Consider the following 22,282-nt stretch of genomic DNA (forward strand, 5'->3'; position numbering starts at 1 on the left):
GGGTTCGGCGGCGGCTACGGGGAGCGATTGGCTCTGCGTAGGGAAGGGCGGTTCCGCTTCCGCCGGACACCGGAAGTGACTCTCCGCTCCTGTCAATGGGCCATGGAGAAAGTGGCACTGTAGCGTCTGAGTTGTGAGACCTGCGGGGCCGGCGGCCATGGAGGCCGTGCTGAACGAGTTGGTGTCTGTGGAGGACCTGCTGGTGAGGCCCTGCTCCGAGGGAGGGAAAAGGAAGATTCGGAGGGGCGGGCCCTGAGGAGAGTCGGGTAGGGGCCAAACTCTCCTCCCAGCATCAGTTTTGCCTAGAGAAGCCGAACTACGGCTCCCGGCAGCCCCAGTAGCGTTCGGCTCTTGCCCAGAGGCTCCACTTTGCCCCAGAGCCTAATGGGAGTTGTAGTTTCCTATGCCACCACGCCTCAGACTCGGGGCCTGCAGTCTGAGGGGTGCTAGGTTCTCTCAGAAGCTCGAGGTCAGGATGCGGGCACTTGATTTTAAGTGCTCCTTCAGTGGCGGGGGAACACAGCGACCACCGTAAAGTTTCACGTATTACTCAATCCGGCACAGCGCTAAGTCCCTTGTAGGGGATGTCTCAATCGTTGTAGCTCTAGGCAGGTTTGTTACGGTTTTTTCCTTCAGATAAGATAGGGTCCAGACGAGGCAGGGCGGGGCTGAGAGAAGCAGTCTCCGACGAGGGGCCGCGTGGGCTGGACTGTTGTTGAGCTGTTCTGACAGCCTGTTTACTGTTCAGGCCAGCCTCCCGGGGTCAGCTGCTCCGGGAGCGGTGCCTGGGGCCGCCACCAGGTGGCATCTCCACTCGGCACCACTAGGGGGAGGGAAGCAGAGAGGGGAGGTGCAAGGAGACAAAGGAGACGACCCGGCACTAAGAAGCAGAATGCCTGGGTCCCAGAGATGAAGATTGCAGGACCTGGGGTACCCCATGCTTGGGTACCCCAAGACCCGAACGGGGGTGTGTGGCAAAGGAGAAGATGGGTAACAGGGACACCCAGGTCCTGCTAGAGTTCATCTTGCCCCCTTCACTTCTAAATGACTCCTCTCCTCTCCTGTGGCAGAAATTTGAAAGGAAATTTAAGTCTGAGAAGGCAGCAGGTTCGGTGTCCAAGAGCACGCAGTTTGAATATGCCTGGTGCCTGGTGCGAAGCAAGTACAACGACGACATCCGTAAAGGCCTTGGTCTGCTGGAGGGTGAGGTGCTAGGCTGACTCCCCAAACGCCCCTTCCCAACTTGCCATCGTCATCCTCTGCCACCATTGGCCTGGTTTGCTCCCTCCATCTCCAGTGTGGGGATCGTTTTTCAACATGGGATCTCAGAGTACAGTTATCTTCCAGTAAACTCACTGCAGGAAAGGCTATACTTAGTCTGACTTCTCCCAGTGTGCTTTTGGCTACTTGCTACCTCATTGGTGTTTTGCCAGACAGTCATAGCATGTCAGTCCCCGCGGGACTTTGGTGATCTGGTCGTCTAGACAGAAGGAAAGTGACTGGTCTCAGGTCAGACAATTGGTTAATTAATGGCTGAATTGGGACCAGAAGCTCCTGTCTTCATGTGTCCCAGTCATGTTGTCTGCCCCCACACCTCACCATGTTGCTTATTTAGCAGCTATTGTTGAAAACCTTTGGGGGGAATCATGTAGAAGTCCAGAAGACCATCCTCAAAACCTGTGAGCAGATGGTGTTTTTTTGATCAGAATCCTGTTTCCTGTTAACTTTGGATAGGTCACCATTTGTCAGAGGCCACAATACTTGACCTTTAAATTTCTCTGTACCCCTTTTCTCTTGGTCAAGTAATGGTGTATAAACAATCACTATACTAGCCAAAGATACCTATTGTAAATCCATAAAAGTAAGAATCTTCCTGAATGCAAACCATCTCAGCCTCCGTTTGTGTATTTCTCAGGTTTCCTGAGAAGTAGGACACAGCTGGAGAAGTGGTCTCTAAACATTGCCAGTCTAGTTGAGGAGACAGACAGATGCTTGGGAAGCTGTATAAACACCTGCCAACTTAGCAACAAATTCTAGTGCACAGAGTACAGCTGAACACCTAACCTTATGGGAAGTCACTGAACTTAGAAAGTTAGGTGGGATCTTTCAGGGACGGGTAGTTGAAGGCAAGTTTGGAGCTGTTTTTTTAAAAAGAAAAGGTGTGAAAACTTATTTTGAACACTAGTCTGGGCAACAAGCAACTGGAATAGAGATGCCTTTGGCTTGTCCAGTGCCCTGATTTGCTTTTAGTTCACTTGGATGAACCAGAGTTGACTGGAGTGTTGATATGGGGGCTGCATACACCTCAGTGTTGGCTGGGGTTCATGCTGCCCCACGGTTCTGGCTAGGAAGCCTGGAGTGACTGGAGCTGAAGTGGAGGCTCAGGACAGTGAATTTAGGGAGTGGAGGGGGTGTCTGGGACACGGGCACTAAGAAGGAAGAGAAGGGGTTTTTACCCTTTTCCTTCCTCCCGACTCCCCAGAGCTGCTGCCCAAAGGGAGCAAAGAGGAGCAGCGGGATTACGTCTTCTACCTGGCCGTGGGGAACTACCGGCTCAAGGTAAAGCAGAGCACTTCCTTCCACCCCCTCCCACCTGGATGGCCAAGCACCTGCTCATCTCTCTCCTCCAGGGTAGAGCCCAGGCCAAAGAGGGTAGTAGGCAGGGGGTGGTGTTGGGTACAGAGGTGCAAGGTGAAAGCAGGCCAGGACACTAAGGGAAGGCGAGAGACAGAGGATCTGGGTGCCTAGGGTGTGGGGAGCAAAGTGATGTCAGCACTGGGGTGCAGCCCCAAGCCTTGGGCTGTTATCTCCTTCAGCTTATCACCCCCACACAGTTGGGGTGGTTTGTGGACTCTACTCCTCTGGGTGGGGCTGGAGCAAGGGAGGGGGTGGAGGGAGAGGGAGGAGTCCCAGGGCCAGTGGAGAGAAGGCCCCTCTGATGGGCAGGCGGAGGGATGGAATTCTGAGGGGGGGTGTGTTGTTTTCCCTGAGTGCAGGAATATGAAAAGGCCCTGAAGTATGTGCGAGGGCTGCTGCAGACAGAGCCGCAGAACAACCAGGCCAAAGAACTGGAACGGCTCATTGACAAGGCCATGAAGAAAGGTGAAGGCCGTCCTCTCTGCCCCTCTGCCTCCCTCCACTCCCTGCCCTCATGTTTCCTTGGCCCCCAGCATCCCCGGGTCCCTCTCCACTCTGTTAACTTCTCTTCTGTCCCCCGTGCCTGGGCCCTCTGGTCTCTCTTCAGATGGTGCCCTCCAGGCAGTTCCTCCTCAAACCCTCTTCTTTCCCCGGCCCTCAGGGCCCCTCACACCAGGACTCCAGGGAGAGAGGCACGTCTTCTGCTAAGGAGCAGCAGGCTGTGAGGTGGTAGCCCAGGTCGCCGCAGGGACTGGGTTTGGCCTCGTGACAGTCTCCCTTTTCCTCTCCCCAGATGGACTAGTGGGCATGGCCATCGTTGGAGGCATGGCCCTGGGCGTGGCGGGACTGGCTGGACTCATCGGACTTGCTGTGTCCAAGTCCAAATCCTGAAGGAGACGGCATCCCTGCGTCTGTGCAGGGACACGTGGGAGCCCGTGGAGGACACTGGAAGAGCGGCCCACCCCCCGGCCATCCCTTTCTTCTCCTGCACCCATCCCTGTCCTGTGTGGCCATCACCCTCCTCTCCCCTGAGACCTGTCACCTATCCCCAAATCATGTGCTTGGAGATGAGTGTAAATAAAACTGGACTTGGGCTTGGGAACCTCTTGTGTCCATGTTGAGAAAGGGGTGGGTTTGGTTGGGCCCAGGAGGTCAGAAAATGGAATATATGACTAAGCTTATGGGGGTCACACGTGGGCCCTTCCTGTTCTGCACCCTCCTACTCCTACCCCGGAGGCTGCTGTGGGGTTCTCCTTTGTCCACCAAGCTGCCCAGACCCCACACCCTTCCTTCCTTTCCCCACCACTAGCCATGTCCTTGAGCAGTGGCAGGCCAGCATAGGGACGTGGCCTTTGCATGGCCTTAGAATCCTGACAAAAAACAGTGACCAGAGGCGGGAAGGGCAGAGCTGAAGGGACAGGCGAGACTGATGTCTCCTCTGACCCACTTAGCTGCCTCTCAGCATGGAGTTTTCCACACCAGGGAGGCCCCACTCAGCTTCCTCCAAAACCTCCGCCCTTCCCTCCCTTTGTCCTGCGTCCTCCCCTTCCTCCTCCCTGTCCCTCTCCTTAAGGGGTGGGGGTGGGGGGCTGCCGGGGGCGGGGTGGGGGGGAGGAAATGGGCATTTGGCATGGAGTTGGCAGAGGTCATGGAAGAGGTCAGGAACCTGGGACATCCCAGTTGCAGAGGAAGGTCGGGACCCAGTCTCCACCCAGCCCACTTGGCCTCACACCCGTCACCCTGTGCCAGGCTCAGCCTGGGCCTGTCTTGCTTCACTTCATACCTCTCATTCCTTATCCCCGCTGGGGGGACAGGGGAGGAGGCACCTGTGGGCAGCATGGAGGAGCCTGGCACAGGGAGGAGGATGGGGATTGCATCTCAGCACAGTGATGTCCCGTGTGACTGCCTGGGTGTAGAATGGGCCCCTTGGAACTGAGCCCCAGCCACCCCCGCCAGAAGAGAACCGGAGCTGTCCCAGCTGTGGCCTCGGGGTGGGAAATGAGACCATCTCTGCCAGGACAGGTGCTCAGCGTTGGCTTGGGGTGGGGACCCGGAGGTTTCTAATCTGTCATAATTAGTAGAGCCGGTGACGGTTCTGATAACTCTGAGCTGCTTAGATTATCAGAGGATCATGTCCTGGGCTTGTGATTTATCCCACTTAGGGCCCCTTTGGCAGCAAGATCAAGCTTTTTGCCGAGAGTCAAAGATCAACCCAACAAGGGGAGAAATTCAAGTTCAGGAAGTTGGAAGTTTGGACGAGAACAATCCCTGGTTGCCTCAACCTGGGCCTTGGACACCCAGGGCATTCACCAGGTACTGAGCAGTTCATACTTGCAAGGAGCTTTGATCTGTGGTCACAATTCTTAACAGAACCTACGAAATGAGGAGTAATAGTTCTAGTTCATGGAAGCAGAAACAAGCTCAAGGGGCTCCGACTTCATGCCCGTGTCGCTTTGGTACAGGATAGGACCTGGTTTGAATCCCGGTTGGTTGGATTCCAGAGCCATGGGTTCCCCCAGATTTCCCATTCCCTCATTCAACCTTACTCTTCCTTGGAGACTCAACCCCGAGGTCTTTGCGTTTCTTGAGCTGTTCTCACCAGCATTCAGGGAGGGTGGCTCAGCTGCCTTGATCCTTCCCCACCGAAAGGTGCAGGGGACCTCTCTGTGTTCAGTCTCGGTCTCTTGCCTCTCAGCCGCTCCCTCTTTCCTTGCCCCTCTTACTCCATTCTTTGGCCCCCGATGAAAGCTGAGTCAGAAGCCGACGCTTCCCCTTGGCTCCCAGTGCCTCCCATGGGAGCCCCTCCTTGGCGGCGTGTCCGTTAGTCACTCCCGGGTAAGTCCTCTCCCCCCACCCTCGAGGGGCGGGGAGCCCAGGGCAGCCCAGAGGCCAGGGGGGAGGGGGTGGACTTTTGGCCCGTTTCGTTTATTCCCTCCATCTCGTCAACAGCTGCCGTGCGCGCTTGGCTCATTCCTCTGACGGACCTGCGGGGAAGCGAAGAGACCAGGGGAGAGGGCAGGAGACAAACCAGAGCCGGACCTGGGCCACGGAAGAGGCCGAGGCTGCAGCCTGCCTCCCTGTCTTTCCCTAGCCTGCCTGAACCACCCTCCTTGGCCAAAGCCCCCTCAGATCCCCCGGGGCCCAGCCCCTCCCCCTCTCTGGGGCCGCGGGCTCCCCCTGGGGCCTGTGTCCCACCATGCCGGTGGCTGTGGAGATCTTCGGCTTCTTCCTCACAGCCGTGGGGCTGCTGATGCTGGGGGTGACTCTGGCACACAGCAGCTGGCGAGTGTCCACCGTGCATGGGAATGTCATCACCACCAACACCATCTTCGAGAACCTCTGGTACAGCTGTGCCACCGACTCCATGGGAGTCCACAACTGCTGGGAGTTCCCGTCCATGCTGGCCCTCTCCGGTACGGGCTGGGGAGAGCCGAAGGGAGCAGAGGGAGGTGGGAGGCTGGAGAGACCCCAGGGAGGGTGGGCGCTGCCTGTGGTCGGACCTTGGGCGCCATATAGCCAAGGGAAGCCAGATGCAGTGAGGAAACCTTCTTGCAGCCAGGAGTGCTGGGGGCATCTCTCTGTCTGGAACTGTGGCAGAGGCCGTGCCACATGTGGCCCCCTGCTCTAGCGTGACCCTCTGTCTTTGTGGCTACAAGTGCGGGCACCGGGTCTCGAGTGCCGGCCCCAGCACCTGCCGTGGACCTGCTCCGTGCCTCAGGCCTGATAAAAGGAGCTTCATTTGGCCCATCTGTTAAGACTTGGGTCAGAATAGCACTGGTTCACTGGGTGGTCATGAGGATCATGTGAGATGAAATGTGCAGAAAATGTTAACGTGAGGTTGGCGTCTATGTTCACTCAATCAAATCCAGCACTTTAGTTTTGGGGTGAGAGTGCTGGGGCTCGTGGGGTGAAAAGGAAGCCCCATCTGGGATTCCTGGGGGTTGAGATACTTAGAAGTCTCAATATCTGCACCAGGCTTGCACTGGGGCATTGGTCTCACTGCCACGGCGAGCTCTAGAAGGCTGTTTTAAATGGAGTCCTCTTGCCCGTCTCAGTACCCACTGTAGTCAGGGCTGTGTGTGCATATGTGTTTGGGGTTGTTAGTGGGCTGGAGCCTACAGCTCTTTTGGCCCCAAAAGGTCCTCCCTGGTGGCTGGAGCTCACGTTGTGAGCAGTACCCATCACTCCCCCACCTAGGGAGTCCTTCAGTCGGCCCCTCGCCAGGCCATGAGGGGATGACCAGGAACCCAGTGCCCTGCAGCTCCCGCACCCTCACTGGGGTTGCTGGAGCCATCGTGCCCTTCCAGGTCCCCCAGCTGCAGCGGCCAGGTGGCAGGGGAAGGAGCTGAGGCCAGCATGCCAGGAAACTGCCTCCCCAAGTATCAGAGATGCTATGAGCCGCTAGGGAGTCTGGGTGGGTCTCCCCTGCCCCTACTATTCGAAGGGTCTCCTGAGGCAGCTACAGGGGCTTCACGCTCTCATCCCATCCAGGACACACACCCCCTCCCCCCCCCCAAAACAAAACAAAACAAAACAAAACTTCTATGAAAGCTGAGTACAATCTGGGTCAGACACCAGGATCAGACACCAGAATGGTGGGTGGGGAGGAGGGACATTGGCTGCAGCCGCTCAGCAGTGTGGTGTGAGGAGGGTCCCCACTGGGACTGCTGCTAGAAACCTCTCATGAGTGTGCACAGAAGACAATGAAAGACGGAGATGCAAGGGTGAGCGAGCCAAGCGGGGAGGGCAGAGAGCACTCAGCTGTCCAGGGATCAGGTTGAGGTTCCAGGCATCATTAGTGCTTCACGCGCACCATTTCAGTGCTGTTTACAGCCCCGCCACTGGCAGCATTAATGACCTCATCTTCCAGAAGCAGGAAAACTGCATGGTGACCTGCCCTGAGCCACCCAGGTGGCTGGGGGTCTGGAATTCAGAGCCAGCCGATACTTCGTTCCCAGGCTGGTTCTGGTCCTGGGAGGGGTCCTGTCACTTATTCACGCTGCAGCCACGCAGCTGCTTATGGGCCCTTCAATAATGTCTCCTTATCTACAAGAGCTCCCTGGGGATCAGGAGCTGGTCTGCCCAGGTTGGGGATGGGTGGGTGGGTGGATGGATAAGTAGGGGGAGAGGCTGGGGGAACTCCAGAGGAAATGACGGGGAAGGAGAAAATGCTCCCAGGGAACTTTGCCCCTCCTCCCTGCCCCCCAACCCTGGGCCACTTCACATCTTCCTGGCAGGGGCCCAGCCTTTCCCCTTCAACACGGGTGGCACTGCCCCACCCAGGGAAGGGGTGCAAGGTCCTTGGGAGTGCTTGGCAACTGTTGAAGACCTAGGAGGAGGAAGGGGGCCCAGAAAGGGAGCAGCTGTTTCCTTCAGCTCTGAGGAAGGAGCATATGAGCTAGATTTGCCTCACACCCCTCCTAGGCCCAGGTATCCCACCTTCCAGATTAGAAGCTGCCACTGCTGCCCCCTATCGGTCACTCCAGGAAGAGGCTCGGTTCAGGATGTCAGGCACTGTGCTGGGCATTAAATGGGACCTCCCAGATGTGAGCCAGGGGAGGGGTGCTCACAGAGTGTAGTGTCTGTAACACCCAGCAGAGCATGCTATGCTAAGTCACTTCAGTCGTTTCCGACTCTGTGCGACCCCATAGACGGCAGCCCACCAGGCTCCCCCGTCCCTGGGATTCTCCAGGCAAGAACACTGGAGTGGGCTGCCATTTCCTTCTCCAATGCATGAAAGTGAAAAGTGAAAGTGAAGTCACTCAGTCGTGTCCTACTCTTAGCGACCCCATGGTGGTTCTCAACTAGTGGTAGTTTTTTGACAACGTCTAGAGATTTTGATTGTCCTGTCTAGGGGGACTGCTATTGACGTCTAGTGGGCAAGAGGGCAAGGATGCTGCTGAATACCCTACGATGCAGGGACTTCCCTGGTGGTCCAATGGTTGAGGTTCCGTGCTTCCACCACAGAGGGTCGCCAGGTTCGATCCCTGGTTGGGGAACAAAGATCCTACATGCCAAGTAGTGTGGCCAAAAATTAAAAAAAAAAAAAAAAATCCTGCAAAAAGAGTATCACCCCAGGACAAAGCATTATTAGCCAAAGTGTCTAAGTGGCACTGAGCAGAAGCCTTGTAACAGAGGCAGAGGCGAAGTGCACCTGGAGGGTCGAGGGGTGTGGAGGTGAGCTCCTGGGAAGGAGGGGGAGTGACCCCTCAGGCTGACCCCTGAGACTGATGGGGCCCGAAGGGGAAGGAGAGGACTTGAGGGCTTCTAGGGACTGAGACCTGAGCAGGTTACATTAGGGGCTAACTCTGTCACAGGCTAGAGAGCAGGTGGAGGGGAAAGGGCCGGCTCTGGGACCCATGGCTGCGCCCCGCCTCCCCAGGGTACATCCAGGCCTGCCGGGCGCTCATGATCACCGCCATCCTCCTGGGCTTCCTGGGCCTCTTCCTAGGCATGGTGGGACTGCGCTGCACGAACATTGGGGGCCTGGAGCTCTCCAGAAAAACCAAGCTGGCGGCCACTGCAGGAGCCCTACACATCCTGGCTGGTAATCGGGGAAAGTCATGGGTGGACCCTGCGCTGCAGTGGGAGGGGATGGTACTGCAGTGGGGGTGGGGTGGGCAACCCAGACCCCAGGGTTGCCTCACCTTCCCCTTTGCATTGACACCTGACCCCTCTCCCTGCTCACCCACCCTCACCCATACTCGCCAAATCCCTTGGTTACAAATCAGTCCATCAGCAATGTTTCTTGAGCCTGCACTAGGAGCCAGGCATGAGCGAGGTGTGGGAGGGACTCCAAAGGTGAGCGTTTCTGCCCTCCAGAGCTTACAGTCTGGCTGGGAAGATCAGAGCTAGGACGTGCACGAACGCACACACACACTGTGCACAATAACAGTACCACAAGACTTGCCATCCCTTTTCAATTTGCAAAACGTATCTGTGCACATCCCCTCACAACACGCCTGTGAGATAGGGCAGGTCTTGTCCTGTTCTCCAGATGTGGACATAGGCTCAGAGAAGCCAGGTGGCTTACTGGAAGACACAGCCCCAGGGGGCGGCCAGGCTGGACCAGTAGTCCAGGGGCCTGGCTGGCCTTCATGCACTGAGCCGTAAGACCCAGGAAAGGGGTGTCAGCACAGGCAGGGCTGATCAGGGAAGACTGCTTGGGCTTTTGAAGATGGATAGGAACTAGAGCAGATTCCTAGTGCGGAAACTGTGGTCCAGGCACTAGAGGTAGGAGGGACAGGGCAGGTGTGGGATAAACAGGGAAGAGGGGCTGAGGAATAGAGTGGGATACTAGACAAGAAAGATGGGCTGCAGTGTGTCCTGGGTGCTGGATGGAGCAGCCTGCGGCGAGAGGAAATGAAAGGGATCCGATGAAGCTTGCTCTTGGACTTGATGCCCATGTCCTTTTTCTGGGCCGCCCCTTCCTCCGCCAGGCCTAGCTAGGTTCTCTGGTTCCTCCCCCAGGTATCTGCGGGATGGTGGCCGTCTCCTGGTACGCCTTCAACATCACCAGGGACTTCTTCGACCCCTTGTACGCCGGAACCAAGTGAGTGTGGGGGACAGCGGGTGGGTCTCAGTGCGACTCCTGAGCTAGCTCCGCCTGCTCATCGTCCTCGTCCCCAGGTACGAGCTGGGCCCTGCCCTCTACTTGGGCTGGAGCGCCTGCCTGCTTGCCATCCTGGGCGGCATCTGCCTCTTCTCCAACTGCTGCTGCTCTCGGGACCGGGACCCCGCCACCGGGTAAGGGAGGGCGCGCCGCGGGGGCGGAGTGCAGGGCGAGGGCCGCACCTCCCTATGACCAGGTTCTCTCCTCCGCCAGCGTCCAGCTTCCCTACAAGGCCCCCGTGATACCGGCCGCAAGCCTCACTGCCCGCCTGCCCGCCGCAGCGTCGGATGAAGAGGGCGACAGCAGCTTTGGCAAGTACGGGAAGAACGCTTACGTGTAGACAGCCGGGCCTGTGGACCCATTCCCTTTCCACTGCCCCCAGTGGAGAGGGATCCCTGGAATACCGGGGCTGCGGGCGCGGGCCCCTGCTCCAGGTTATCAAGTTCAGGGCCAAGCCACGCTTCAGGCTCCGCCCCCTGCCCGGAAGCCACACCCAGCTCTGGCCTCAGGCCCTGCCTTCTCATGGGAGCTCCGCCCTGGCTACGCCTCTTTCCTCTGGTTCTCCAGATCCTCTGCGGCCAACAATCGGCCTCCTGAGAACTCATCTCTGGCCTCTGAGGCTGGGCTCTCTTAACCTTCTGAGTCTAGGTTCCGGGCCGTTAAGAGGGTGGAGGCGTCCCCGAGTGTTTGCAGTCTGTATAAATTCATGCATAAATAAACTTGTGAACTGTTCTGGGGTTGAAGGTGTCATGAGGCAGTTGACCCAGCAAGGGGTGGCTGAGGCGGCATCCAGGGTCACTTCAGTTCCTGGACCCCAGGCTGTCACCTGTCCACTGCCTTTGGACTGCCCCATCTGGCAAAGGAGGAAAGGAGTTGCAAGTAGTTTGTAGAGTGTGGCATTCTCACAACTACTGATAAGGCCCAATAAGCAGCAGATAAGGACCGGAATAGCAGATACCCTCTGGCCAGACTGATAACAAGTCAATCCTTTTACTCTGGACCTTTCTCACAGCTGTATGAGGAGATGATTGGTCTAGAGTTTCTTTACCTGGACCTGAGAGTGGATATCAGAAGTTGACAAGCCCTTTGAAATGGTGTCAAGTCAGCCAGGCCTGGAGCAAGTACATTTTTCTGGGGATGGTTCAATAACTTCCAGAAAAGGCACTGGAGGTCTGTTCAGAGGCCTGTGTATTGGTGGTGTGTGTGTGTGTGTGAGACTGAACGGTATCCAGCTCAGACATGGCTACAGTGCCGTGGGCATGCTTGGCACAGGCCCGTCCAGCACTGAGCAGAGCCAGTACACACTTAGGGCAGGAAACTGAGGCTGAGGGAAAGAAGCCTGGCATCCAGTGTTAGGAACAGAGAGCAGGGTCTGCCCTGGCACCCATCCCATCGTGCTCCATACAGCAACGAGTCCCTTGGAGGCGTGGCACTTGACCTTCCTTTGATCCCACCTGCTCACCTGCACTGACTTTCTCCTGGGATGTAGAGCCCTCCCACACCTGCATTCTAACTGGGCCCTCTCCTGAGCTTCAGAAGTCGTGCAGCCCTCGAGTGTTGTCACCAGGCTGGGTGAATTCATCACTTTCCCCCAAAATCAGTTTCTGCCAGGCCAAACTCTTGAGTCTCACAGATTGACCACCTCAGTCCTCTCTGGCTGCTCCCTTCACTTCCTCTTCACCACCTCCCCTCAGCTGGCAGCCAAATCCTATCAATTCTCCATAGAGCTTTCCACTTCCACCTAGTTCTCCCCCTTGTCCCGCCTGGTGTTGGGTCCAGCGCTCATCCCCAGACTAATGTTAGAGAACCCCCCTAAGTGAGCTTTGTGACCCAGTTCCCATTTCTCCCTATTCATCATCCTGCCCTGGCAGCACCCTAGTGCCGCAGGAAAAAAAGACAATTACACCTTGGCACGCTGCCTGGCCCTAGCCCAACTGTTTAAAAAAAATTAATTTGGCTGCATCGGGTCTTAGTTGCCACACTCCACACTCGTGGGCTCTTTATTGCAGCAAGTTGGGTTCTCTCCAGTTGTGGTACACCACCTTAATTGCCCTTCAGCATGTGGGATGTTAGTTCCCCGACCAGGGATTGAACCTTCGTCCCCAGCATTGGCAGGCAGATTATTAACCTCTGACCCACCAGGTAAGTCCCTAGCTTGCCTTTCTATCCCCATTTCTTACTATTCCTCCATACATCCGTGGTCTCCCAGCAAGCTGGACTGCTCACATGGATACACACATTCGAATCAGGGCTTCCTACTGGGCTGCACCCAGAACACATGCTTTCCGTGCTATTCCCTACATAAAGGGTTCCCTGGCCTATCCCTGCCCCTTCCCCCCAACACTCGGCTTTCATACCATTTGTGGCTGTCCCCAGGCCAAGTCCAAAGTCCATGTGGAAGGGACTGTACAGAAACATAGACACTGGGAAGCGGGTTTCACGCAGGCCCTCAGTGTAACAACCTACAGGACAGGCCCTGGGCCATGTGATGCTGACCTGCCTCTTCTCACCCCTTACCCCTTTCAGGAAAACCAACCTGAGCCAAGTTTCACATTCAAGCCTTGACTGCGTGCCTTCATATGACCATGGGGTTAAGTTTTGGTTTCTTTGTCCATCAAGCAGGGTCACATGGCTATAAAGGACTATTGAACTACTTTTTAACCCTTTTTAACATTATTTTCTTCTTTGCTAGAAGCTACAGAAGCAAGATCTGTTGAGTTCCCTGCCCTCAGAGAACTCACAGGCTGGGAGCAGACAGAAATGCAGACAGCTAGTTACCATGTAATGGGCAAGGTGCTACGGCTGCTTATTCCAAGAAGCCTCTGATTTCTGAGGAACTGGCTACAAAAAAACTCAACAACAAACTGCTTAGGTCTTGGGCAATGAAGTCAATAGCTGAGCACTCACGGAATACCAGGCACTGCACCTGGTACAGTCTCTAGTTTTTTGGGAGTCTCTGATTTTTGGGAGGTGGCTGTAACAGAGTTGGAGAGGCAAAGTGATCTGTCCAACCTTGTAAGCAGCACTAATAATTAGTAGTACAGCGCAGTGAAAGTGTTAGTCGCTCAGTTGTGTTCAACCATTTGTGGCCCCATGGACTGTGGCCCACCAGGCTCTCTGTCCCAGGGGATTTCCCAGGCAAGACTACTGGCACGGGTAGCTGTTTCCTTCTCCAGGGGATCTTTCTGACCAGGGATCACCCACATTTCAGGCACATTCTTTACCATCTGAGCCAGCAGGGATTTCCCAAAGACCCAGGTGTTTCCCAAGCTGGGGACCAAGTCTCCACTAGTACATAGGAAGCTGGCAAAAACTGCTCAAGATTTTCCTTGAGGAATTATAGTTTTAAATGAGGGTCTGGAGATCCTTCCTAGAAAAGATCAATAAATGACTTGTAGAACCAGTCAACATGAGGAGGCCCCTGGGATCCTATCAAGGCCAGCAGAGGAAGACTGAGTGTGTCAGAGTAGACAAATCTTATACCACGCGGAACAAAATATCAGTACACTTAGGAAATAAACCAAGGAGACTGTGCCGACTCAGCAGCAATCCAACAGGAAATCCGAAGCAGGTGATCACAGTGAAGCACAGGAGGTGTTCCTCAGCCAAGAAATAGTCTTGTCTTTTTTTTTGGTCACACCGTGCAGCTTGTGGGATCTTAGTTCCCTAACCAGGGATCAAACCTGGGGCCCAGCAGAGTGAAAGTGCCGAGCCCTAACCACTGGATCACCAGGAAATTCCCTCTATTTTCTTTCTTGAGTGCACTTCTTGGAGGAGAGGAAAATAGAAAGGTTAGGATCCAGGGAGGTTTCCCTGGATGAGAGCAAGATAATTAATCTAGACCAAAGAGTCAGCAGCCAGTAGACTGAATTCCTGATGTCCCAGTTACTATTGCTATCCAACCAACCATCCCAAGGCTCAAAAGCATAAACCGTTTTACTATACACATGGATCCTGTAGGTCAGGAATTTAGAGCAGAGATGGCCAGTGTCTGCTCCAAGAGGTTGAGGACACAGCTAGGAAGACTCAAATGGGTGAGGGTGACTTGATGTCTGGGGTTTGGAATCATCAGGAAGCAGCTTCACTCCTATGATGGAAGCCTGGGCTGGGAAGGCTTGAAGGCTTGCTCACCTGGACCTGTCAACGGGAGGACCTGCACACAGGGGGCTTCCTCACAGCATGGTGGCTTCAGGACGGCTGGATTTCTTACAAAGCAGCCGAGGGCTCCAAAGGCAAGTATTGAGGGACAGGGCAGAAGCTGCACTGCCTTTTACCACCTGGCCTTTCATGTCCCATGATCACTCTTCTACCATTGTCTACTGGGCCAAGCAGTCGTAAGTCTGACCAGATCCCAGGGGAAGGGGACCAGCAGCCACTTTTTGATGCTTGAAGGATAGTAAAAAATTTTACAGCCTTTTCTGAAAACCACCATGCTGAGGACTGTCTCTTAAACCCTGTCCTTACCACCATTCAGCACGACGCTGTCACCCAACACTACTTGCCCAACCACCAGTCTCCAGAAGAAAGAGCAAGCAACTTCCCAGGGAGAGACTGGCAACACCTGGTGAGAAAGTCCAACCACAAGGAAGTCCCCAAAAGTGGGGAGAAGAGCCTAGGAAGGCCCCTGACACCAGCCTGGCTGGATCGCATGACTACCTTATTGAAATCACCTGTGTCACAGGTCTTTCCTATGCATCTGCTTTGCTATGTTGCAACAAGGTACTGAGCCTCAAGACAGCAACTCCAAGGCATTTTCGAGCTCATGGCTTATAATCCACTTAGAGAAGGTGTGGGTGTAAGAAGCTCTAGTGCCACAATGTTATATTAATAGCATCAGGGTCACCAAGAACAGAGGCCTCTGTACTAAGAACTCCCTGAAGCTTCCCAGAAATGTCTGGGTTTTCTCTACTACTAATAATTTCACACACCACAGTCCATGATAATTCGGGCTTCCTAAGGACAACTCAGATGGGCGGCACCAAGGACAAGGACCCAGTCTCTCCCCTTTGGGTAAGAATCAGAGACAAAGACAGGGCTGGCTCCTTCTGTGTTACCCTTCTACATTCCCGTCCCCAGCCCTCACTCCACTTCCCCATCACCAGTCCTGGGACTCAAAATACACTCAGAAGAACTAGAGAAACAAAATGCAAAAAAAAAAAAAAAACTAGATCAATAACCAAAAAAGCAACAAAAAGTAGCAGCCAAGAAAAGCAACGACATAGGGGTGGCAGAAGACTAGGACAGCATCTTCCTTGGTCAGGGACCCAGAGGGGCTGACGGTAGGAGGAGTGATTGACAGGTAGGAGGAAAAGACACAGAGCAGTGAGTTCAAGAAACAAGGGACCCACCAGCCTCACCTGCAAAATCCCACAGAACCACCTGGGCAGGCTCTTCCTCGCTCGGGACCTTTTATTACAATTGCACTCCGAGGGCTCAGGCACCACCCTGCCTCCGGCCCTGGAAGCGAGGCTGGTCTCCCTGGAGGACAGGACATGGGCTTTGCTGGGCTGCCCTCCTGGTCCAGGAGGAGCGTCTTTTCCTTCGGTGACGCTCTCTCCAAGGCTGGGCGATGCACAGGGCCTTCCTCTCTGGGGATGCCCAGGGTCACACAGTCCACTTCAGGCACCTGTGGGCAGAGGAAGCCCTGGATGAGCAGAGGGTCCCTAGGCTGCTGGAGGGAGGAGGGGGAGGGTGTGGGCCGGGGGGAGGCCCCTCTCACCTGGTCTCCTGGTGGGTGCCCAGACAGCGCACAGTGCAGTACCGGGCACCGCAGCTGACACAGGTGTAGGGGGAGGGGAAGCCGCAGACAGCACAGAAGGGGCGCTGGGGCCGGGACGGGGGTCCCGCACAGGCCGTCAGGTAGTTAGGGCCCTCGGCCACACTCAGGTTCTGCAGAGACAAGGGGGCGGGCCAGCTCTGACTGCTCCGCCCACCCAGGGATCCCAGCAGGTGCATCCCTGCCCCGTGGGGTCCTCCCTGCCAGCTCCTCTCACCTGCTCCTCCAGCAAGGCCTGAAAGTTTTTTCGGAAGCGGAGTTTAAAATGATCACCTCGTGTTTTCTTCTTTTTCTTTCCTAGACGTCAAGGGCGATGAGTTACTTGGCCCTCACCCAGGAAGACACGGGCTTCTCTGCCCCACTGTTCCCAATGCCCCCGTGTCCCTTCCCTGCCCAGGTGTCTGCCAGGTTCTAAGCTGGCCTCTCTCTACCATCCTTCCCCGCCTCCACTTCTCCAACCCGAGCCTTCCTGCATCTCCACACTCCTGATACCTAGAGCTCCATGTCAGGGCCGGAAGCGATCTCAAGGGCTCATCTGCCCTGGCTTCTTTATTCTACACACAGGAAAGGAAACTGAGGCAGAGACTGGGACAGGGCTTGGCTCAAGGGAGCCAAAGGAGCTCGCAGGCCATCCATCCCCCAGCCCGACATCCTTACACAACCCTGACCCAGCCAGGCTCTTCCCTCTTCCTGCAGCCTTGCCTCCCAGCCCCCACCTCCACTGCCCCCCGCGGCACCCCCTTCCTCCTCCACCGGCCTCACCAGTGTCTGCATCGTCATCAAACTGAGGCAGCCGCTTGCCCAGCTGGGGGAGGCCCGCGTGGGGGTCGTCCTGGAAGTTGTCATTCTCCAAGGCCTCAAGCTGCCTGTTGATGCGGCGCTGCCGGGCTGCCCGGTCCAGCACCCGCCGCTGTCCAGGGTCCTGGGAGCGAACTAGATGGGATGGGGCCACAACAGTTACGGGGGCAGAGAAAAGAGACGCTGGGCAGCCTCGGCTCTGGGCCGTGGGTGGATGGAAGATGTCCAGGGGGTGGGAGCCACAGTTCTCTGATCTCACCCTAGTCGCCAAACCCTTGGCCCCTGGATCTCCTCCCAATATATCGCCCATTCTGGCTGCTTCCTTCTCAGCCACCTAAGACTGCTGTTTCACTCATTCATGCCTGGTTTCCATTCTTTTGGCCCCATCCTTTCCTCCCAATCCCAGACCTGGGCAGTGAAATGTCTCCTGGAGACCTCTCGTTGCTGGCAGAAACCACACAACTGTGCCGGTGGAGACCACAGTGCACTTGGGTTTCCCAGGCGCCACTGGGACCTTGATGCACTCAGCCTTTACGCACAGCAATCTTACTTCCCACCTCAAAGGACAAGCCGCCATGGAGAGATGCTATTCCATCAGCCCACCCTCAATCATAACTGCATGGGTACCCCCGTCTCCCTCCATTCCAAGTGGATGCACCCACAAGTCCCACTGCTAAACCCAAATCCTTCACTCTGAGTTCAAGTCTTCCTGTCCCTTGCATCTTCAACACTCCCCATCCCCCACTCAACTGGTACTCTCCCCTCCATAGCAAAACCTGCTGAATTCTCATGTGTCTAACTTCACAGCCACTCTGCTGTGAGAGCGCAGTCCATGCGATGTTTTATTTCCCTACCTCCCTTCCACTCCAAACTCACCCCCAGCAAACCAACTCCCACTCTACGGGAACCAGTCACACTCAGGACAGCTAATGTAATTGATAAATGGGTGTGAGTTCTGGTTGCTCCACTAGTCAGCTGTCCCAAGCTAGCAGAAGTTGGTTTGTGAGGTTTAAGGAAAGAAGCAGTCGCCATAACATAAAAGTGCAAAGTGATGCAGTAAGTGCTGATATAGAAGCTACAGCAAGAACGAGCTAAGGGAGTTCCCTGGTGCTCCAGAGGTTAGAACTCTATGCTTTCAGTGCTGTGTGCCCAGGTTTGATCCCAAGTTGGGGAACTAAGATCCTGGATGCTGCATGGTCTGGCCAAAAGAAGAAAAATCAGAAGAGCTAGCTAAGACAATTAATGAAGGTGGCTACATTAAACAATAGACTTTCAGTGTAGACAAAACTGCCTTCTATTCGAAGAGGCCATCCAGGACTTTCCTAGCTAGAGAGGAGAAGTCCATCCAGACTTCAAAGCTTCAAAGGATAGGCTGGCTCTCTTGTTAGGGCCAAGATGTGGCTGATGACTTTAAGTTGAGGACAGTGCTCATTTACCAGTCTGAAAATTCTAGGCCCTTAAGAATTAGGCTAGATCTACTCTGCCTTTACTCTATAAAAATGGAACAACAAAGCCTGGATGACAGCACATTTGTTTATAACATAGTTCACTGAATATCTGAAGCCTACTGTTGATACCCACTTCCCAGGAGAAAAGATGCCTTTCAAAGTATTAATGCTCATTGACAATGTACCCAGTCACTCAAGAGCTCTAATGGAGATGTACAACAAAATCAATGTTGTTTTCATGCCACAATAACTATTCTGAAGCCCACGAACCAAGGAGTAACTTTGATTTTCAAGTCTTATTATTTAAGAAATGTATTTCATAAGGCTGTTGCTACCATAGATAATGATTCCTCTGATGGAACTGGGCATAGTCCATGGAAAACCTCCTGGAAAGGATTCAGAATTCTAGATGCCATGAAGAACATTTGTGATTCATGGGAGAGGGAAAAAATATCAACACTAACCAGAGTTTGGAAGAAGCTGATTCAACTGTCAAGGATGACTTAGGAAATAACTGCAGATGTAGTGGAAATAGTGAGAGAACTAGAATTAGAAGAGGGCCTGAAGATGTGACTGAATTGCTGCAATCTTATGGTACAATTTTCATGGGTGAGTCAAGAAAGTGGTGCTTAAGATGGAAACCACACCTGGTGAAGATGTTGTAAAGATTGTCGAAACGACAACAAATGATTCAGAACATTACATAACTTAGTTGATGTAAAACCCTGGCAGTGGTAGAGTTTGAGAGGATGAACTCCAATTTTGGAAGAAGTTCTACTCTGGATAAAATGCAATCAAGCAGCACTGCAGGCTACCGAGAAATCCTTCATGAAAGGAAGAGTCAATTGATGTGGCAAACGTCACCGCTGCCTTATTTTAAGCAATCGCAACAGCCCCTGAGCCTTCAGCAACCACACCCTGATCAGTCAGCAGCCATCCACACTGAGGCAAAACCCTCCAACAGCAAAAAAAGTTACAATGTGCTGAAGGCTTAGATGATGGCTAGTGCTTTTTAGCAAAAAGTATTTTTTAATTAAAGCACACACAGGGACTTCCCTGGTAGGACAGTGGCTAAGACTCTGTTCTTAGAATGCACAGGGCCCTGGGTTCGAACCCTGGTCAGGGAACTACTAATAGATCCCACATGCCACAAGTAAAAAATAAAAGATCCCACATGCCACAACAAAGACCCATTACAGCCAAATAAATTTTTAAAAAATTGTTTTAATAAAGCATATATATTGTTTTAAGACAAAATGCTATTGCACACTTAATTGACTAAACATAATTTTTATATGCAATGGGAAATCGAAAAATTGGTGTGACTCAACTTTATTGTAATACTCACTTAATCACGGTGGTCGAGAATCAAGCCTGCGTATCTGAGGTCTGACTGTACTAATCTCTCTGCATAAATGGAATCCTTTAATCTTTACATCAACCCTATGAGACAGGTATCACTATCATCCCCAGTTTACTGGAGTTCAGAGGTTAAGAAACCTGTCCAAAGTTCACACAGCTAATAAGCAGCTCCTGGGTCAGAATTCAAACCCAGAACTGCCCAGCATCAAAAAAAAATCCTCTTGATCACTGCACTATACTGCCTCCCTTCCAAGTACCAGGCGGTGCCCTGGGTTCTGGGAATACAAGCAGAGTTTAACATCAGGTGGGGGATATAAATGATCAAATCAACAAGCAAGGTACAGGACAGTATACGCTAGGACGGGTAAGTGCAAAGTTCTATGAAACACACGACAGAAACACGTAACCTATTCTTAGGGTGTGTGTCAGTCAATCTGTTGTGTCTGACTCTTTGCGACCCTACGGACTATAGCCCACCAAGTTCCTCTGTCCATGGAATTCTCCAGGCAAGAATACTGGAGTGGGTTGCCATTTCCTTCTCCAGGGCATTTTCCCAACACAGGGATTGAACCCGAGTCTCCTGCATTCCAGACAGATTCTTTACCGTCTGAGCCACCAGGTCTTGGGGTAGTCAGGAAGATTTTCCAGGGGAAAGTAAGTCTAGGTTGAGACCTGACTGATGGACAGAAGTTAGCCTGATTGGAGGAGCGGAAGGTGTCTTACACTTTGGTACCAGGATGAGAGAAGGCCTGGATGAAAGACTGCAGTATCTTCCATACATTTTTTAAAGTTCTATATGGCTGGTATTATAAAGTATGTGAGCAGGGGATATGAAGTCAGTGAAGTCGTTCAGTCGTGTCCGATTCTTTGCGACCCTGTGGACTGTAGCCCACAAGGATCCTCCGTCCATGGGATTCTCCAGGCAAAAATACTGGAGTGGGTTGCCATTTCCTTCCCCAGGGGATCTTCCCAACCCAGGGATCGAACCCAGGTCTCCAGCATCGCAGGCAGAGGCTTTAACCTCTGAGCCACCAGGGAATCCCTTCAATGAAGTCAGGCAGACCATTAAGAATATTACCTTTATGTGTCTGTATGAATTTGGATTGGGGAATTATATTTTATCTTTTGGCTGTGCTGCAAGGCTTGTGGCATCTTAGTTTCCCAACCAAAGATTGAACCCAGACCTCGGCAGTGAAAGGTCCTAAGGGTCCATTCCACTAGACCGCCAGGGAATTTCCTGGGCTTGGATTATGGTGAGGGTGACAGAGATCCAGGGAGGGGTTTTAAGAGGACATGACTGGATTTATTACAAGTCAATCTGGCAGATTGCTCCCACCCTCATCACTTTTTATCTGGATTACTCAATAGCTTCCTAACTGGCCTTCCAATCTCTAGACCTGTGCTACACAATAAAGCAGCCACTAGTCACATGAGGTTATTTTCGTTTAGATGTAGATTAATTAAGATGTAATTCATTAAAATGCATGCAATTTTAAATTAAGTTTCTCAGTCTAATCAGCCGCATTTCAAGTGCTCGATAGTCACAGGCGGCTATTGGCTGCCATACTGAATATTGCTGATTAAAAACATTCCCAACATCTCAGAAATTTCTACTGGACAGCATGGCTGTAGCCCCTCCAATCCACCCTTTGCACTTAAGTCCTTTTCTAAGAGATAAATTTGTTTGCGTCAATCCCCTGCGTTAAAAGCCCTTGAAGGCTTTTCACTGCCCTCTCCATAGAGTTTAAACTCGTCAGCAGTGTTATAATGCCTTTCAAGGGGACCTTTCCCTTGTCCTCCAGCCTATCTCTTCTCCACAAGCCCGGGAACTGTGAACTTGGTTTCCTAAGCGATCTACGTTTTCTTGCTCTCCTACCTTGGCGCGTGTGATTACCGCTGCAGGGAAGGAGTCCCCACGCACTTGCACGGAGCGAAACCGTAACTTTCAAGACACAGTCCAAGCGTTTTCTTTCCCTTCAAGCCTTCCCTGTCCTCTCCTTCCCAGAAGTTGGGCTGGATGCCACTCCTCCCTGAGCCCAGGAGCTTTGCATCCCTCCACCATAGCACGTATCACTCTGAAACGCAATGGTAGATCTGCGTGTCTGCCCCGCTCCCAGAAAGCCAGTTCTTGGATGCGAAGGATCTTTCTTCTTTCTTCATCCCCAGCGCCCGGTTTGCAGCAGACATTAACAAACCGTGAACAGAAGGGAGCTGCCCCGGGTTTAGGGGCCTGTCAGTACCCGAGCGCCGGGGGAGGGATTTGAGACTAATAACCGGGTGAGGGAATCCTAGGCCAGGTTCGAATCTGAGAGGAAGAGAGTGGGCCAACAGCCAGAAGCTCACTTACCCGAAGTTTTCTTCTCCACCATTTCCACAACACAGCTGCAAGATGGGCCTACTGCGCACGCGTGCTAAATCACGTGCCGTGGTCGGGGCATCATGACTTCCGGCGACGAGTGCTCCTGCGCGTGCGCGGAGTCATCCCACAGGTTTTTGACTAATTACGCGGTGTTCCCTTGGAGACCAGAAAGCTTTCCGCCATATTTTTTACGGGCAAATCTACTTCCTGCCTTGGTGCAGCTGTGTTATTTCGGAACCCCCGAAATGGGTCATTTTAAAGAGACTGTGCCAGCGATCTTTCAAGAAACG

The 22,282-nt window shown here is 53.6% G+C and overlaps 3 protein-coding genes across 4 annotated transcripts; 2 read left to right on the forward strand and 1 right to left on the reverse strand.

Moving 5' to 3' along the window:
• Positions 1 to 44: 44 nt before the first annotated feature.
• FIS1 (fission, mitochondrial 1) lies at positions 45 to 3,739 on the forward strand. The gene is made up of 5 exons (XM_055562820.1): positions 45 to 202; positions 1,071 to 1,203; positions 2,483 to 2,559; positions 2,997 to 3,102; positions 3,431 to 3,739. The coding sequence occupies exons 1-5, from the start codon at positions 158 to 160 to the stop codon at positions 3,526 to 3,528; spliced, it is 459 nt and encodes a 152-aa protein (XP_055418795.1). The 5' UTR covers positions 45 to 157; the 3' UTR covers positions 3,529 to 3,739.
• A 550-nt stretch (positions 3,740 to 4,289) lies between these two features.
• CLDN15 (claudin 15) lies at positions 4,290 to 10,986 on the forward strand. Of its 2 annotated transcripts, XM_055561532.1 has the most exons (5): positions 4,290 to 6,050; positions 9,020 to 9,184; positions 10,108 to 10,189; positions 10,267 to 10,383; positions 10,463 to 10,986. In XM_055561532.1, the coding sequence occupies exons 1-5, from the start codon at positions 5,834 to 5,836 to the stop codon at positions 10,587 to 10,589; spliced, it is 708 nt and encodes a 235-aa protein (XP_055417507.1). In that variant the 5' UTR covers positions 4,290 to 5,833; the 3' UTR covers positions 10,590 to 10,986. The 2 variants fall into 2 exon arrangements, with proteins under 2 accessions (XP_055417507.1, XP_055417506.1); XM_055561531.1 differs by having other exon boundaries at positions 9,089 to 9,184; positions 10,238 to 10,986.
• Positions 10,987 to 15,640: 4,654 nt separating this feature from the next.
• Positions 15,641 to 22,136, reverse strand: ZNHIT1 (zinc finger HIT-type containing 1). Its single transcript, XM_055561533.1, has 5 exons — positions 21,981 to 22,136; positions 16,788 to 16,958; positions 16,243 to 16,322; positions 15,969 to 16,138; positions 15,641 to 15,875 (listed from the first exon to the last, which is right to left on the reverse strand). The coding sequence occupies exons 1-5, from the start codon at positions 22,000 to 22,002 to the stop codon at positions 15,854 to 15,856; spliced, it is 465 nt and encodes a 154-aa protein (XP_055417508.1). The 5' UTR covers positions 22,003 to 22,136; the 3' UTR covers positions 15,641 to 15,853.
• Between the last annotated feature and the right edge of the window lie 146 nt (positions 22,137 to 22,282).

Source organism: Bubalus kerabau, chromosome 23 (assembly GCF_029407905.1).
Source record: "Bubalus kerabau isolate K-KA32 ecotype Philippines breed swamp buffalo chromosome 23, PCC_UOA_SB_1v2, whole genome shotgun sequence".
Lineage (NCBI taxonomy): Eukaryota > Metazoa > Chordata > Mammalia > Artiodactyla > Bovidae > Bubalus > Bubalus kerabau.